This window comes from Moschus berezovskii, chromosome 20, assembly GCF_049115385.1.
Source record: "Moschus berezovskii isolate FMDL1 chromosome 20, NW_MosBer_1.0, whole genome shotgun sequence".
In the NCBI taxonomy this organism is placed as follows: Eukaryota; Metazoa; Chordata; class Mammalia; order Artiodactyla; family Moschidae; genus Moschus; species Moschus berezovskii.
Genome location: NC_142479.1, coordinates 64,534,883 through 64,553,012, shown reverse-complemented (window position 1 = coordinate 64,553,012; position 18,130 = coordinate 64,534,883). Strand labels below are relative to the sequence as shown.

Genomic DNA, 18,130 nt, shown 5'->3' with positions numbered 1-18,130 from the left:
AGGGGAGGGAGAAAGCAAAAATTAAAAAAAAAAAAAAATGAAAAAAACAAAAAGAGAAACAGCTAAATCCCGTCTTCTGCCCCCTCCCTTCCGTTCTGCCTTGGGGAGAATGGGCACTGGTTGTCATGGCAGCCGGAGGGGTGCTGGGCCTATTTTCGATGTGGTTGGTGGTCTTGGGGTCAGAGAGGTGCTGGGGTCACCAGCCATGGAGCTTCTGGATAACGAGGTCTGAGATGTCTTTTGGGCACTTTGTTGGCTCAGGCCTGACCCTTCCCTGCCTGCCTCCTCCATCGGCTGTCATCTGGGGGAGGTCAGAGCAGAAGCCTCGCCTCCTCCGTGCCCATTGGGGATGCGGGGTTGGGGGGATAGGCCTCAGCCCCTCCAGGCATCAGAGGGGAGAAGGGCCTCTAGTCAGGGTTCCTGGGGCCTTGGCTTTATCAGGAAGGACTGCATCTACTCATCCAGCTCCAGGGGCCTTCTGGGGTCCCTGAGCCTCCTCTGTCCAGCTGGGAGGACAGGCCTTCGGCATGCTCTCTCTCCTGTGCCCCGGGGCTCCCCTTGGTCAGGGAGACCTACACAGGAACCTCCTGCCCCACCCACCAGTTTCCCCAGAAAAAGGAATGGTAAGTGCCAGAGCAGAAAAATTGGGGGAAAAAAAACCAAGAGAATCTTAGAAAAATAAGAGAAAACATAACAGGGAACCCTCTATGAATTAACAAAAGCTTTTAGCTAACAGCTTTGCAGAGGGCCTGGTGATTCTGAAGCCAAGGAGCCTGCAAGCCAGCTAAGGGGCCTTCACCCAGAGGCCTGCGACCCATGGCTGCTTGGGATGTCTGAGGCTCGTTAAAAATCAAAAAAAGACAAAATGAAAATTAGGAGGGAGTAATCAAAAACAAGGGAGATGAAAAAAAAAATCCATATTGTCTCTGAACCTCCTCCCTCTTTACCCTGCCCAAAACGTTTTCATCTTTGATGCTGGATGCCAAGCTAGTTAAAAACCAACATTAATACCCCATGGGGTTGGGGGGGTTGGGGTGGGCCTGGAACGTAGGTGTTCACTGGAAGCAGATTTCGGTGTACAGAGTGAGCTGGGCTGTATGTGTCAAGAGCTGGCCATACATACACACACACACAGACACACTGGCCCGTGAACCTCAGGCCTCAGTAGGCCCATCAGAAGTGCGCCCCATCCGCCCCCTGCCAAAGCCCAGGGCAGAGGCCCTGCCTCCCCAGGAGAGACTTGCAGGCCCCACTGAGCCACGGAGGGGTCACGGAGCAGGGGCGTGGGTGATGTGAGGAGAGGTACAGCAAGGGGGTGACAGAACACAGAGGGACTGTGGCACGGACACCCACACGAGGGGAAGTGGAGGCCCTGCCTGCCTCTGGAACCCCCGGCAGGAGGTTCTGTTGGGTTTTCCCAGTCCGGGGAGTGGAAGGCCAGGATGATCGGACTTTAGTTACAGGGCTCAGCAGAGAAGGCCACACCAGAAGTTCTCCCAGACGACGTTACCGGGCAGCTGCCTGTCTGGGCAGGCCCACCTCCCTCTGACTCCACCGTAGCACAAGGGGAAAGTCCTGCCCAGCTCAGATCCAGGCCCCTGTCCTGCCAGGCACAGGCCGAGGTCTGGGGCGTTTCCCTAAGGGCCTGCCCGCCCACCCCAGCCTCAGCCCGGCCCGGGCCTCCTTACCATGGTTCCAATGCTGTAGGTTGCCGCGGGGCCGATGGTGTGGTGGTAGGGGTCAGCAGCCGCGTAGACTCTGCCGTAACTGGGGAGGTGAGCACAGGGAGGGGGTGGGGGGCGATGGGGCAGGTGAGGGTCTCCCACCTCCTTGGAGACAGCACCCCAAGGCCCTGCCCTCCCCTGCACACCCCCTCTTCCTCCTTCCTGCTGGTTTGGAGGGAACATAGCCGGCCACCCTCTGAACACGTCTGGCGAGTGCTGACCACGAGTGCTGGCCTGCTGTGCCCCAAAGCCCAGAGGCCAGATGCTGAGGGTGCCGCCTGCCCCTGGAAGGGAGGGCCGAGGGGCCTTCAGTGCCGCTGGCAAGAGCAACAGTTGCCCGCCACGAAGTGCCCACTGGACGCCTGGCTCTGGAGCCTACATGCTTCCCCAAGCTGCAGTCAGTGGCCAACAGGCTGAGTACCCACAGGGAAAGGCATCAAGGCAGCCCCCCACCCCAGGACCGGCCCTCAAAACAAGAAAGAACCCTCCTAGGGCCTCTGGATGTACTTGCAGCTGAGCACATGCTCTGCCTTTCTTTCTCGGGGTTGAAGGGTCTCAGGCCTGGGAGCACTGATGAGGGTCAGAGGTGTCCCGGGCGGAAACCAAGGCTCCTAATTACCCTCTCACTCTGGGCTCCAGGGCTCAGGGTGGTGGGTGGGGGGTGGTTAGGCCTCCAGGGCTGGGCATCAGAGGAACTGTCTGCTACCCAGAACTGGGGGGTCCCAAGGCCTCCCATGTTGTGAAGGCAGGAAGTGATTACAGAAGTTGAGGGCTTGCTGGCTTGGGGTCTCCAAGCTCATGTAGACTTGCTGTCCTTTGTCCAGACTCTTATGTTCCTCCAGGGGGAAGCACCCCCAGGCCCGAAGTGGTGGGTAAGGCTTCTTGTCTGTTGCAGCCCAGCCCTGTGACCCGTCCATCTCCTCCCCATCCCATCCAGCTCTCCATCGCTCCCCAGGTACCTGTCACTGTAGGCGGCTGCAGCTGCTGCTGGCTGAGCGTATCTATAGGCGGCATAGCCTCCCTGCAAGGTAAGAGGGGGAACACGGCACACGGGCTTAGTGGGGCAAACACAACCTTGCACCCTTCACCTTGGGCAGGTGAGGGGTGGCTGGCGCATGCCTGAGAGCACCTGGCTTGTGGTCTAGTGGCATGGCTCAAGGTGGAGCAGGGTGTCATACACCTCCTTCCTTCCTTCATGTGTCCATTTGTGCATTCAACACACATGAGTGGGCACCAATAATTATATGTCTGGCTATGTTCAAAGCTTTGGCACACAGTAGATGTTCACAGACCTGCCACCAAGCCAGTGTACTGCCAACCTTGATGCTGATGGGCACGGAGAACCCATGGGTGACTCTGGGTGTTGGATGCTGGGATGGGTCAGGGGCAAAGGGCATTAACTCAGACCACATCTTAGCCCTGACCAATGGATGGCTGAATTACAGGTGACCACCACCCAGGATGGCAGTGGGGGATGGGGGTCATCAGCAGGGGCTCCGAGCTAGAAGAAGCAGCAAGTGATGCCCCGTGAAAGAAGAGAGAAGGCAGGACTCCATCCAGGGGTCTGCCCTGGAGCCCCTGCCTCCTGGTCATTCTCTGAGCCTCTGCAGTGGATCTGGGGTGCCCATGGGGGCCCATTCAGTGACCCCAATGTGATATGGGAGAGTCACCTACGGCCCCCATTTTACAACTGACACCTTGTGAAATGGAGAAGACACGCCTGGCTCATCGTGCTGCTGGGACTCCATTACTACTGCCACAATGAGCCGGGATAACCCAGGTTTAGCTGAGAATGCCCTCCTGGGCTCCCAGGATGGGAGGGATGGGGGGAGTTGGGCAGGGAGTGGGGGACACTGACTTTTCATTGGAGACACGTGAGGTGCCGGATTCATCTGCCCTCCCTCCCCCGGGGCTGCACTTACATAAATCTCAGCACCATAAAAGCCATCCTGATACACGACCCTGGAAGCAAACGGACAAGAAAGTGGTGGGAACGCTGGAGAGGTGGGGTAGGCCGGCTCCGGTGTCTGCTGAGGAGGGAGGGGGCAGGGTGCCAGCCCTGCCCATGGGACTGGCATTTTAACAAGCGTTTGCTCCAGTGCCCTGTTTTGGTATAACAATAGAGTAACACCCTTGCTGGTCAGCTCCTTTCTCCCACAAACCCAGGGGCCCATCGGCCCATCTTGCTTACTTAGCCTCCCCCTGCTCCACCCCAGGCAGCTGTACCCCCCATTAGGGTCGGAGGGCCCCGGGCCCCAGGGGAAGGGACCAGGGAGGGCTTAGAGAAGGCCCAATGAGCTCCGGGGCCGACCACGACCCACGGAAGCAATGGGCAAGGTGCTGGGGCTCTGAACGTCCCCCACATGCCAGTGACCCTGAGATCCCGGAGCAGGGTGGGGGTGTGGGTACTGATGTGGAGGCGACTGCAGTGTGAAGGTTGGGGTTCCAGCCCCACCCCCCGCCCCCGCGGCTCTGGAAAGGCTGCCTAGCCCCCCTGGCTGCACCACGCCTCCCTCCCCACGCCCCCTGGGCCTTTCTCCAAGCCTCCCTCCCTGTGCCCGCCAGGTACTCACGCTCCGTAAGTCGGGATGGGGGGCGGGGGCGGTGCAGCCCGGAAAGTATTGTATACAGCCCGGCCCCGACCCCGTAGGTGCGCGCCCCTGTAGGCAACGGCTGTGCCGGTGGTTGGGTAGGGGAACCCCGTCACTGCAAGAAAGAGGCCGGGAGAGGAGACCGTGTGAGAGGGACAGCTAAGAGGAGAGGAGGCTGGAGGCCTGGAAGCCAGACCACCGCTTCACCTGGCCACGCCTCCTGTCCGGCCCCGCCCTGCCTCTGTCCGGCCACGCCCCTGGCCGCGTCCTCCCACGCAGGAAGATCTGACTACCCAGCCAGGCCCTCTCAAGCCCACACCCCAGCTCCCAGCCTTTACCTGCATAGAATTCAGGTCCATAGACTGCCCCTACCACCGGATTTAGCTTCCAGCCTTGAAGAGAAGCAGAGAAACCCAATCACTATCCCCCACATTCTCTCCCTACTTCACATTATGTCTGGGAACCCTGGAGACTCCAGGATGGGCCCCACTGGGACAGTCCCAGGCTGTGGCCGCTGCAGAGAACAGGCAGGACCCCTCCTTCTGCAACCAGGGTAGATGGATAGGCAGGAGCACAGACCCCAGGCCCCGCTTAGGAGGCTGCAGCCTCACTGGCTGGGTGCCTTCTGCTCCCTAACTAACAGGCACACATCCACTCCTGAAAATTTTGGCCTTCCCCAGCCTGCCCCAGGCCTCCCCTGTCCTGGGGCACTGGCCCCAGCAGTTTGGGGTCTGCATGTCTGCTGAAGAGCGTTAAGAGGGAAAGTGGAATGTGTTATTATGCAAGCGTCTGTAGGTCGCAGCTGGGATGGGGGTGCTGGTGGCCTGGGTGCTTCGGTGCCTGACAGCCTAGTCTTCTGGGAGCTGTATCATGCAGGCGCCTGGCTGCCTTCCAGGAGGGTCAGAGGCTGCGGTAAAGGTGCCTGGCCTCAGCCATGGCGACCTCCTCCATTTCCCGCCCATGTCTGTCCTGGGCTGGAGTTCTTGGAGGGCTCCCTTCCCCAGGGCTGAGCTGGCTCTCCTGTATCTGTTTTTCCCCAAAGCAGCCTATGGCAGGGCTGCTGAAGGAAGAGGTGGGGAGGCAGGGCTTTGGGACTGGGGATGATAAGAAGAACAGCTAGCATTCCCTTTACCACATGCCTGACTGTTCTGGACCCACCCATCAAGGAAGGTGTCACCCTCTCCCATCTATAGATGAGCAAATAGAGGCTCAAAGAGGCACGGCAGCCTCCAGTTACAGGGCTGGTGAGTGGCAGTATGCGTTAGTCGCTCAGTTGTGTCCAGCTCTTTTTCGAACCATGGACTGTAGCCCGCCAGGCTCCTCTGTCTACGGGGATTCTCCAGGCAAGAATACTGGAGTGGGTTGCTATTTCCTTCTCCAGGGGATCTTCCCAACCCAGGGATTGAACCCCAGTCTTTTGCATTGCAGGCAGATTCTTTACCATCTGAGCCATCAGGGAAACCCAAACCAGCTCAGACCACGCTCCTGGCCACTCCCTGGGCCCCAGCCTCTTCCTCTCTGCAGGTGGACTGGCTCCTCCTGGCTGGTCTTCCTCTCCCATCAGAGACCCAGGTGCAGGGGTGAAGGCCTGCTCCCACCTGAGGCCCCGGGGATGGAAACCAGTTGGCAGAACCTTCACCATCCCCAGGCGGTCAGGAAGTGAGTGCGGGGGTCAGCCCGTTTGACCAGGCCCAGCCTCTGGCCTCTCAGCTCTTGGGGGTCTTTGCAGCACTCCCCCCAGGTCCAGCTCCACATCCCAAACCCAGAGTCTGACAGCCCCACTGCTGGGCCGACAGCCAAGAAGTGCACAGGAGAGTTTCCGGGCCTGGTTCCTCCCAAGGCGGCCCGTTCTCCACACTTTTTGTGAGACTGCCGTCCATCCCTGGCCGTCCATCCCTGGTCCACCATCACATGATGTGCCTGAATGTTACCGTTGTGTGTCTGGAATCTTCTATAAATACAGGTCAGGAGGGAAGAAAGAGTTCATCTTCTGAGAAGATCTCCAGTCCCAAGAACTGAGTCGTCGTCTTTTTTTTTTTTTTCAATTATTTATTTTTTTTGGCTTCGCTAGGTCTTCACTGGGCTTCCCTTGTGGCTCAGCTAATAAAGCATCCTCCTTGCAATGAGGGAAAGACCTGGAGGTCAGGAAGATCCCCTGGAGAAGGGAAAGGCTACCCACTCTGGCCTGGAGAATTCCATGGACTGTACAGTCCATGGGGTCGCAAAGAGTCGGACGTGGCTGAGTGACTTTCACTTCAGGTCTTCATTGCCGCGCCTGGGCTTTCTTCCCTTGTGGGAGAGCGGGGGCTACTCTCTAGTTGCGGTGTGCAGGCTTCTCATTGCAGTGGCTTTTCCTGTTGTGGAGCATGGGCTCTAGGGCTTCAGTAGTCGTGGCACATTGGCTCAGTAGTTGTGGCTCTTGGGCTCCAGAGCACAGGCTCAGTAGTTATGCACGGGCTTAGTTGCCCTGTGGCATCTCCCTGGACCAGGGATCAAACCAGCATCCTCTGCATTGCAAGGTGGACTCAGCCACTGGACTACCCGGGAAGCTGGAACTGAGTCTTCTCAGTAAAAATCCAGAATGGTGCAGAGTCCTTGAGCCACCTACCCAAGTCCAGCCCCCAGGTCCCATCGGGCACCTCCTCTGGTCCCTTCTGAGAGTCTGCACTTCTGTTTTGGATGGTCCTGGCACTTCCCTCTGCCAGTTCTGGAATCCTGCGTGCCTCTACCTGTTGCTCTGGCCCCAGTTCGCTGTCTGGGACCCCAGATGACGGAGGCAGCCTGACACCCGCCTGGGTGGATCCTTTGTTTCTTTTGCAAATAGTAACACCCAGTCAAACCTGGAGAGTTTTGTTTACTGCAGTGGAAACTTCTGCCCCTTTGACCAAACGATGAATTTGAGTTCTCCAGAGCGTTAAGCAAAGTCAAACCTTGGTCACCAGAGCCCATGAGCTGGGCCTCACAGCCACCTGCAGGGAATGCAGGGCTGGCTCACAGCAGCCCTTGTCACTCTCGCCCAGACCCACAAAGATGTGTAATGAGACTGTGGTTGCCACCAAAGTGGGCAGAGCTTTTTTCCTCTCTCCACTCTCTGTCGTTTAACTGGCTTCGGTTCTGTGCTCATCCGTGCCAAGGATGCAGTCATTGAGGGATGGGTTCCCTCCTGAATCCCATGCTCCTTGGCACCCTCAGGTATGCCAGACAGCAGGGGCATGTGGCTCTCAGGAGGGGCTCTGCAGCCCCCAGGGTCACCCTGACCCTGTAAACATGTCTGCGGCTTCCCTTCCTGCACCGAGAACCGGGTCTCTAAAGTCACACCCAGTACAGGCTCAGCACAGGTGCAAAGCCCGGGAGCCTCCAGAGTTTTAGAAAAAATGTGAGCTTTGTTATCCTCAAAAAAGCACACATGTATAGCTGTGGCTGATTCACATTGATGTATGGCCCAAACCAACACAATATTGTAAAGCAATTATCCTTCAATTAAAAAATTCAGGATGGAAGTGACAATAATCTCGTCTAAACGGAGTCTGGCCAGAGCCCCAGCCCTACTCCAGGAGGTCAGGTTGGGGGGGCCCGGACTGGCGGGTCAGGTGGTAGGTCTGCCCACAGTCCTGGCACAGGCTTTCTGTGTTGGCCCGTCCCCTGACTCCACGCACATCTGATCAGACTGGGACAAGCGAGTCTTGGGGTGGCTTGATTCACTCTTTCCTGCTGGGGGTTGGGGGGTAGGAAGCAAAGCCAGAAGACCCATCCTGACAGAGCGAGGCTGCTGCTTCCTGGCAAGAGGTGCGAACTCAAAAAGGCCCCAACGAGGTGCCAGCTACACAAACCAGCTCCTTGCCCGGCGAAGTTCAGGCACAGGGTGGCCAGCCAAGAGTTTTCCCTCCACCGCTCCCAGCTGCCAGCATTTGGCATTGGCAGTTTCGTTTCAAAGACTGGTCACCTCTGCTTACAGTCAGGTCCAGGTAGGTATGGGCAAGGCCGCTTGGCCAACTGGGTCTCAACCTTTCAGTGTTTCTAAGGCCGGGGTTTGGGGGAGGGCGACTGTCTGTCTGTCATCACACTCATTAAAATACTGAACACCTCTAGCCCGGGCTTCCCTCGGCGCTTAGAAAATAAGCAACAATCCAGGAAGTGGCCACCTTCCCCCTGTGCCTGAAGCCTGTCCTTGGCCTCTGGGTGCTGGACACCCCATGGGGGTCTCACCAGCTGTGTGGGAAGAGGGTGGTCCCCGGTTTCCCCCGCCTCACTGACCCACCCCTTTCGGACCACAGCAGAGCACGAGGGGGTGCTTAGCATCCTGGGAGGTCGGCCTCCAGCGGCCTGGGCCCCCTGTCCCCACGGGCAGCCCCTGCAGCCTCCCGGGGGTCCTGGGCCCCCTTACCATTGGTGTAGGGGTTGGCAGTCTTCTTGTTGGTCATGACCCGGGCCGTGGCGTTATTGACCTGCCCGGAGAGAGAGAGAGAGAGGCTGAGGGGGGCATTAGCCTGCAGCCCACTGGCCACCTGGTCCCGCTCTGAACTTCTCCTCTGTGGCCGCCTTGGAGGGCGTGGGGACTGGGGACGAGGCCCCCGGGGCTCCCAGGCGAGGCAAGGGACAGCTTCTGCCACAAGCCTAGTCTCCCACCAACCACGGCCTGTGCTCCTCCCTCCCAAGGCACCCCGCCCTACCCAGGGGGCTGGAGCCACCACTGCTCCCCATGCTGCCCAGGTCCCAGCCTCGCCCCCCTCCCCCTGGCTCTTGCCCTTCACGCGGTTGTCCCTACGACCGAAGCTCAGCCTCTCTCTGGCAACCCACGGCCGTGGGAGCAGCTGACTGGTAGACTCTCCACTCTCAGTGCAGCTAGCAGACCGATCCCTAAGACTTCTCTGCCGTGGGCAGCTGTTGAGACCTTCCTAGTCGTGGGCACCAGGATGGCCACCCCTCTTTGTGGGGGCTGCACCCCTTCCCTCAAGGCCAGCAGAGAGCTTTTCCTAAGGGGGGGCATACGTGCCTGTTGAGGGGGGCAAGGCCAATGGGGGAGGAGCAGGTGGGCACCAAGTGGGTCCTACTGTCCAGACATCTACGGCCCTGGTCGGGTTGCCCAGAGGGCCAGGTGGGGGTGTAGGAAGGAAGGGGAGGGCCTCTGCGGAGGGAGCAGAGAGCAGGCAGGGAACTTGAGGGAGGCGTCCGGGCCGTACTGCCTCCCCCCAAGTCCATGTGAGCCCCAGGGGCCTGGGGCCACAGCCTCGAGTGTTGCCGGACACTCAGCTGGAGCCCAGCGGTGGTCAGTGCCTGTAGCATTCGTTCCGCTTCCAGAAGCGTCCCCCACACCCACCCCCAAGCCTTCCACCGTTCTTCCTATGGCTCTGCACTGGCCACTGAGCCCTCCTCTATGGCCGCCCTCACTGCTGAGCCTGTTTGGGAAGCCCAGCTCCCAGACAGCAGAACCACAGCACAGAGCAGGGTGCCAGTGGACCCGGGGAAGAGGCTGGCTGAGTGTCAGGAGGACCCTGCCTCCTCTCCCCTCTGCTCCTCTGGGCTGGATCCATTCCTCTGCCGCACCCTGCTACCCGCTCTCTGGGGCATGAAAGCAAAGGGCAAATGGCAAGATGGGGCAGCGTGGGGAGGGGGCAAATGGGGCAGCTGTTGCTCCTTGGTGAGCGTGGCCGGGGTGGGTGGTTAATGATCCCCTCCCAACTAGGGGCAGACTGGGCTGGCTGAGGTCCTTGGAGCTGCCAAGCCTCAGAGAGATGACTTCTGGGGCTTCTCCAGCCCCATGGGAAGGAGAGGGAGGGGGCAGGGTGTGGGGCCCTTGGGTGAGCCTGAGATCGAGATCCAAGAGGGGGCGGCAGGTGGTGGGCTCAGCTCCAGCCTCAGCATGGCCCCGCCCCGGGGACCCTGGCCCGGCTCTCTGCAGGGCAGCGGCGGGGCTGAGTGGGGGGCCCCGGGGTGACCGGAGACGGTTCTCAAGGGCGTCCCTGCTGCAGCACACTTATCTGAGCACCTCAATTTTCCGGCCCTCTACGATCGTCCCATTCAGCTTCTCCCGGGCTCGGTCAGCATCTGAGCTAGTTTCAAAAGTTACAAACCCAAAACCCTGTGAGCGGAGAAGGACAGACATGGAGAGAAAGACACAGGATGAGAAAAAGGAAAAAAAAGAGGTGTGCGGGGGTGGGGCGTGGGTGGGAGGGGGCAGGGCAACGGGGGCGGGTAGAGAGAGAGAGAGAGAGGGCTTGAGTCAGGTGAGTTGGAGGAGACTCAGAGGTCTGTCCTGGTTCCACTGGCAGGATGCCCAGGAGGGGTACGGCCCCTGGCGGGGGCAGCTGCTGGCCTGGCCTGAACCAGGCCTGAGCTGACCGCCTGGCACCTGAGGGGACAGGCTAAAGCTGGAAAAGAGATGCTGACCTGACCAGGGGCCAGAACTGTTGCCCTAAGCCCACCTGGGAGGGGGCGGTGCCCAAGGCTGGGCTTCTGAAGGACCCAGTGGGGGCAGCCTCACCCAGCTTCACCCCGGGGAGCCTGAGGAGGGGCGCAATCTTCCCATCCAGGAGCTGGCACCCTCCCGCCTGCCCCCTGCCGCCCTTCAAGCCCCGGGCGGGGGGGGTGGGGGGCAGCTCCAAGAAGGCCTTTGGCCCCAGGGGAGCAGCTCGCAGCCTGGGGAGGGGCCCAGGCCCAGGGGTGGGGGCTCTCCGAGTGCAGACAGAGAGGTCCCGGCGGCTTAGAGAGAAGGAAGCACCCGCGGCAGCGCAGCGACAACACAGACAGCGGGGTGGGGAGGGCGGGGCGGGCGGAGGAGCGGGGAGTACAAGCACCCGTGTCGCTCAGGGGTCCTCAGGCTCGGAGCTCTCCAGGGCGGAAAGGCACATTTCACACGTTAGCCTGGCGGGACCTACAGCCGGGCGCTGTAATGGTGGCGGCCTCTGGGCGGCACCCACCTTGGAGCCCCGCTCGTTAAAAATGATCTCCACGTCTAAAATTTTTCCGAATTGCTGCAGAGACAGAGATGGGGGTGGGAGAGACAGGAGAGGGTGGGTTAAGACCGCCGGCCCGGTTCGCCGGCTCTCCACGGGGACCGCTGCCCACTGCCTCCGTCTGGTCCTCTGCTCCCGCGGGGGGCGGGGGAGCGGGGCGGGATGGGGTGGCCCTTTCCACCTCCTGCAGGGACGTGCATAGCCTTGCGGGGGTGGTCCCCACTTTCCCGTGCAGAGAGCTTCTCCTACCAGGACACCTGCCCCACCCGCATGTCACCAGCGTTCCTCTCTCTCCCTGCTTGGACTCTGCCCCTAGCTGCTGACAGCTGGCCCTGATTCACACACGTGGATACAGGGCTTTGGATAAGCCCTTCCCCAAAGGTGGGGTGCTGGTCCATAGAGGAACCCCCGGAAGAGGCACAGGGTCCTTCCTGGCAGCTGCCTGCTGCCTGTGCTGTTTGGGGGCTGGGCTATGTGGGGTGCAGAGGGCAGTGACCCCAGGCCCCTCTGTCTGCCTGGGACATACTGGTCAGCTGGGCCCAGACACTTCGGCTAACCCCTTCCTGCCCCATCGCTGGCCTGGGATCCTCAAGGGGTAGCCCTGTCCCTCTCACGGCACTTGAGATCAGGAAGCTGGGGATTAAGTCCCCTAAAACGCCAGCTGAGGTCCTAAGGGGCCTCCAGGACATGCAACTGGAGATTCCCCTTCATCCCGTAACGTTCAGGAGGCGACACAGAGCCAGACGGTGAGGCAGTGCCAACCCTGCTGAGTGCTAGGGAGGGAGGAGGCGCAGCTGGGATGCAGGTAAAGTGGGCTGATGGTTCTGCAGGGACTGGGGGTGCTCGTGGGTGGCCCGTAGGGACAGAGTGTGCTGAGACCCATGATGTAGGGACAGAAATGGCATCCGAGTGAACTGACCCACACCAGCTGCTTTAAGTCAGGGCTCCAGGCTCAGAGAAGTTTGGCAGCTGCCAGGCCCAGGCCGAGAGTGGGTAGTATCCTTATCTTCCGATGATTCTAAATTCCACCCACACCCCACTGGGTGTCACCCCAATCTAACGGGCCCTGGCCCCATCCCGAGGCCACCTCCCGTTTACCTGACAAATCCCAGCTGAGGGCGGCATGAGGGGAGGGCTGGGTTCAGGGATCAGAGTCTGCTGGACTTGAGGCGGAAGTGGGGAGTGGGCACGGGGCAGGCAGGTGAAGGAGAGTTTGGAGTGGGAGACGGGAAGGAGGGAGAGAGCACAGGCTGGGAGCACGTGTCCTCCACGGCTGGGGCTGAACCCGGGCTGCTGCCCTCTTACCCGCCCACAGGGCAGCCCCAGCCCTAAGAGGGCATCAGCACCTGCTAGGGGCTCAAATCACGTGGCAGAATAAAGTCACTGCAGGACTTAAGAGCCTCCTGCCGGGATCCTACAGATAGTCTGGGAACAGACCGGGAGAATCCAGGGATGGAATGCTCACTGGCTTCCCGTAGTGTGGGCTCCTTGTTGCCCCAGCCCCCGGGTCCTGGGGGCTGCAGGCCCAGAGATGTCAAGTACCCAGGCCGGGCCCCAGGCACACCGGACAGGCAGGGGCTGTTGGGTGTGGGGCCAGGAGGCTGGGTGCCCTTCTGGGCACAGAGGTCTCTGGAGCCCTCAACAGCATAATGATAAATGCAACTGGCACCCGCGTGGGCCTGAGGGGCAAGGGGTTGGGGTGAAAGTGAAAGTCGCTCAGTTGTGTCTGACTCTTTGTGACCCCATGGACTATACAGTCCATGGAATTCTCCAGGCCAGAATACTGGAGTGGGTAGCCTCTCCCTTCTCCAGGGGATCTTCCCAACCCAGGGATCGAACCCAGGTCTCCCGCATTGCAGGCAGATTCTTTACCAGCTGAGCCACCAGGGACGCCTGGGGTTGGGGGTGAGTCATGCAGGTCCCTCCCTGGAGCCTGCGTCCTGCCTCCCCCCTCCCATCCTGCAGGCTCGGGTCATGTGGGGCTGGACCCAGAGGGTAATGGGATGTGGGAAACGGGGGGCTGTTCTGACACTGGGGCCGCACTGGGGGTGGGGGGGCAGATGGAGGGGCCGCACACACTCACCCCGAACATTTGCCGCAGGTCGGGGTCCCTGAACCGGAAGGGGATGTTGGAGACGTGTAGCCGCTTGGGCTGCTGCTTCTCTGTGGGGTCGGAGGGGTGGAGTGGCTGGCTGTCCGTCTGTGCCGCCTCATCTGTCTGCTGTGGGGAGAGGACCCGGGCTGGGAGGTGCCCCACTTCTGCTCCCACCCCATAGCCGGGGAGGATCTAGACACCAAGCCCCGTGGACTCCCCCTGCCCAGGATTCACAGGACTCATAGCAGCACTTCAACCCCAGAGGGCCCACTTCCGGGCTTTCTCCCCGAACAGCGTCTGTGAGGCCATCACCAGGCGAGGCCTCCCTGGCCCAGCGCACTCTCCCACCCTGTGGCTCAGCGTGCCTACTGATGCCCGGCCTCGGTGGCCCCTTGGCTATCACAGTTCTTGAGGTCGTGCGTGTACCCCGCTGACAGCCTGAGCTCTGGGAGGACAGGGAACGTTCGGGGTTTCCAGCCTGATGAGAAAGTGCAGAGCTTTCGGAAGCCACTCGTGGCACACACATCAGTAGGGATGTGGCCACCAGGGAGGCCACCCCCAGACCGCCTCTTCTTCAAGCCCTGCTCTGGGGCTCTGCATTGTCCAGGGCTCAGGGCTGGTCCTGATTCTGGACCCAAACATTGATCAACAGAGGGATTCTGAAAGACTCGGGTCTCTGGGAACAAAGCTGCCGAAAGCAAGGACCACCTCCCCGCCCTGTCCCCAAAACCAGCTCCCTGAGAGGTCAAGGCCATGAAGAGGCCTCGAGGTGGTGAGGTGCAGCGAGCGGGCTGGGCACGTGTGTGAGGTTTCTCACTGGGGACTTCCATGGGGACAGGCCACCAGCTCACAGCCAGGCTGCCCTTCAGCCTGGTGGGTCCCTGCTGAATACCCAGGCCAAAGGCAGGCTGGGCATGGTGAGTGCAGGCAGGGCCCACCGCGGGGCCTCGTCATGACCCTGGGGCTGGCATCTCCGGGCCTCTGTGTGTCGCTTAGCGTTGGTGTCCAGGAGCAAGCCGATGACAGAACGGGTGACCGGACAGATGCCATTCTCTCACTTGGGGCCCCTCTGGGGCTCTCCTCCGATGCCATGTGTCCCCATCCCCTGTGGGCACGACCGGCTGAGAAAGCATCTTTTACTGCTTCTTTTCTCTTCCTGTCTCAAGTCCTGGTTCCCTTCCCAGGTTTTCTGGGATCACCTCCCCAGTACACTGCTTGGATTTGAATCTTTGTCTGGGTGGTCTTCCTCTGGGTCAGGATTCCGGGTGACAGTCGGGCGGCTTGGCTCCTGTCCGATACTCCTACAGAGAGCAAAGGGGGAAGGGCAGGGTCCTCAAGGCTGGGGTAGACTTTGCACAAATGGAAGTCCTGGCGGCTGGGGTCTCCCATGTGGCCGGTGGAGAGAGGCTGGGCTGCAGAGACATGCTCCGAGGACAGCTGAGAGGAGAGGCACTGGCGTGGCCCCCATGGGTCGCTGGCAACTGCCCGTTTGCTTCCGGTGGGTTTTGTCCACCAAAGGAGTGCTGGGCAGTACCACAAGCCTCCTGGAGCCAGGATGGTAAGCAGGGTGAGCTCACCATGCCCGAGCCATCGTGCGGTGGCTGAGGACTGGCCCTCGCCAAGGCCACTGGCTGGAGGTCTGTCTCTGGATTCCTGAGTGGCTGCTCTCGATGGCCACCCAGGTCATCCTCTCTGGAAGGACAGGGCCGCTCCCATAACTCCTGCGCTCAGCCAGGCCCCAGGGTGGCAGATGCCATAGGGGACAGGATGGGAAGGGATAGGGTGTCAGCTCCTGGGCACACTTCCTGGTGGCAAGCCGGGAGGGGGTCTGGAGGGCTGCAGGGGTGCGGGGGTATCCTGTTCAAAGGCCCCGTAGACTCAGCTCTCTATTCCTGTGTTGAGAGGAAGCACAGGGCCGGCGATCCTACATGTGGGTTTGAAACCACCATCCTCTAGTGTGCCTGGGGGGACATGTGTGACCTGGGGTTCAGCAGGCTGGCCACCTCATGCATGGCAGGCCCATTTCTGATGAGTGTGTGTTCTCTGAGCCAAGTGTAGGGCTGCAGGTGATTTTGTGCTTTTCCTGGGGCTTCACCAACAAGTGCTGACACCCAGGAGCCCCCCTTCAGTCTGGGGAGGAACAGCTGGTCAGGGGGAATGAGGTGGCAGGGCTCCAAGGCACCTGGTCTGGCCTGCACATGCCCTCGTTCCTGACGGACAAATCGGGGCAGCTGCCTTTGGGCTTTTGGGGGACATTTGGGGGCTCCTCTCCTCCAAGCCCAGGACCTAGAGATGCCCAACCGCTCAGCCCCTCTCCAGCTGTCCTCCTCCCTGTTGCACTCTTCTTTGTAGGAAGCAAGCTTGGGCGTGACCATCAGAGGGCCCGTCTGTGCCCCTAGACCAAGGCAGAACTGGCGTGTATCTGCTGATTCTTCAGAAGCCTGGGCCCCGCCCTCTGGCTACAACAAGCTGTGGCTCTTTCCATGAGGCGGTCAGGTTGGGTCCAGTGTCCCCTGTCACCCTCCCCTGCCCTGTGCCTTTCACACACCTGTGCCCTTGGCTGCTCTTGGGTACAGGTGACTCACAGACTCCGAATCTGGGAAACTAGGGGGGAGAGGAGCATGCAATGCTAACCCTGGGCCAGCAGAGGGCAGTGGTCAGCGCAACCCGGTGGCCAGGACTACGGTGGGTGGTGGTGGTGGGGGAAACCCAGCTTACACTCAGAGATGGGGAGCCTTGGGGGGGGAAGGGGGCACCATGGGATGGCACTGATGAAGCTGGGGCATTGGGGCCAGGCTGGGATGTCCTTTCTGCAACGCTTGGGCCTCTCCTAATAGCAGAACTGAGCCCACTGTGTGTCTCCAAGATCCAGGATCCCCCTGCTTCTTCCCACCTCAAAGGCCCTTAGGGGAGCAACTGAGGGTGAGGTGGGAGAGACAGGGTGATGGGGCGGGCAGGACATGTAAGAAAAGCCCCCCCCCTCGGCCCCAAGCACAGCTGCAAACAGAGGCAGATAAATGGGTTCAATGACTGTGAAATTGTAAGATGTGTGGAGAAACCCCAGAGTGTAACAGCACACTCGCTGCCCCGAGGGGAGACGGAGGCCTTCCCACCATTTATCACAGCGGTCCGGGCAGCTGGCACCGCCTTCCGAGGGACTTCACTTCCCTTTTTCTTCTTTAAAGCAATCTTTGCCTTTGGTTCTCAAGTGCAGGGAAACGAGAAACAGCAGCAGCAACACCCCTTCCCTCCCCAGCTGCTCTCGGCCGTTTTGCTCCTGCGTCCTCCTCATTTCCATGTCATCTTAGCCCACGTGGTGACACGGTCCTCATCCCCTTTCAAGGCAGCACCTGGTCCCTCTGCATGGGACAGCGCACCTCCCATCCTTGCACCCTCCAAAGAGTCTGCAGCCCCCTTCGCTTGGGCCTCCCCAAGCCCAGCACTGGGAGAGGCCGAGAGGGCCCTGGACAGGGTCAGTAGGTCCAGCGGGGAGGCAGGCATCAGGCCCGGACCCGGGGACCGTCACTGGGACAGAACCAAGGCTGGGTGATGCCACACAGAGGAAGCAGCTCCAGGAAACCCTCTTTCTCTGCGGCCCCCTCTCCCTCGTCTTCGGGCCTCCAAGACCTCCTCGTTACCCACGCAATGACCGTCGGCTGCTCGCCTGACATGACTCGCCCCTGGTGGGTGGTGAGCCAGCCTCGGAGGAGGTGTTCTCCCCATGAGGCCTCGAGCCATCCACTCATGAAGCCTTCTTCAGGACCTCAGGTGGAGCTGTGTGTCCTCTTTGGACTCTGAATGACGCCATGCTCCGGGAACTCTCTGCTGGCCGCCGCTCGTGGTGCATCGATGCTGATGGCGCCATCTGCTCACACCCTGCCTGCGTGGGGGCAGCATCCTTGGGTGGTGTATTCCAACCACAGTCCACCCCGTTCTCTTAAGTCCCAAGAGCCAAGAGTGCAGAGGACGGAAGGCTGCTGCTCCAGGTGGAGCTTCCGAGAGGACGTCCCTGTGGCTGTCTCGCCACACAGGGTGGACAGGTGGGTGGGGAGGACACCTGCAGGGGGCCCCGTAAAACCTTGCAAGAATGAGGTAGCTTCGGGAGGCGGTCCCCAACCTGTCCCCCCAGGGGGTCCTGCAGAGTAGTGAGGCGGGCCTGCTCCATCAGCAGCCCCAGTCACTCTGCGTCCCCTGCTGCCTTTTGATAAAAGAACGTAGATGACACCGTGATGACAAACGGAATCCACAGGGACGAGACAGACACAAGCTGGAGCCTACACTGCCTGCCGCCCCGTACCTCCCGATTCTAATACCAGGCTGCTTGGGGAAGGCCAAGAGGAGGCTCTGGGAAGTGACGCAGGCCTGATCCGGGATGGATGTAAGACAGCCGAGCAGCAGGGCTAGGAGGACCAAGAGTTTGTTGAAGAGAAGTGACTCCTGGAATCCTCGAGCAGGGCAGGCAATGGCCACCCTCCTCAGCTCCTTCCAAGGGGCGAAGCCTCTGCTGGAAGAAACACTCTGGATCGGAGCATCCACGCCCTGCAGCAGTGGCGGCTGAAGTCTTTGCTGGGCAATTCTGAGTGTCTTTGAGATCATCGGCTAGTCCAGTAACTTCCACCTGAGGGGCCTCTATCTCGGTATCCCAGGGGAAGAGCAGCAGACTCACCCCCTCCCAGGACCTGAAGCGCACCCCCGTGGATAAAGGAAGGCCAAGGCTGCCTGGTATCGGGCTCAGCAACTCTCTGGCCTAGGCACTTTCCTGGGAGG

General features: G+C 60.5%; 1 protein-coding gene across 1 annotated transcript in view; it reads right to left on the bottom strand.

Annotated features, from left to right (window-relative positions):
• The window catches only part of RBFOX3 (RNA binding fox-1 homolog 3), a 318,610-nt gene that overhangs the window by 1,581 nt on the left and 298,899 nt on the right, over positions 1–18,130 (bottom strand). The window contains exons 5-14 of the mRNA XM_088829440.1: positions 13,352–13,489; positions 11,233–11,286; positions 10,302–10,394; positions 8,700–8,760; positions 4,654–4,707; positions 4,298–4,430; positions 3,647–3,686; positions 2,684–2,745; positions 1,689–1,767; positions 1,511–1,603 (exon numbers count right to left, since the gene is read on the bottom strand). Coding sequence (XP_088685566.1) covers positions 1,511–1,603; positions 1,689–1,767; positions 2,684–2,745; positions 3,647–3,686; positions 4,298–4,430; positions 4,654–4,707; positions 8,700–8,760; positions 10,302–10,394; positions 11,233–11,286; positions 13,352–13,489 — 807 coding nt within the window. The remainder of the gene's footprint in view (positions 1–1,510; positions 1,604–1,688; positions 1,768–2,683; positions 2,746–3,646; positions 3,687–4,297; positions 4,431–4,653; positions 4,708–8,699; positions 8,761–10,301; positions 10,395–11,232; positions 11,287–13,351; positions 13,490–18,130) is intronic.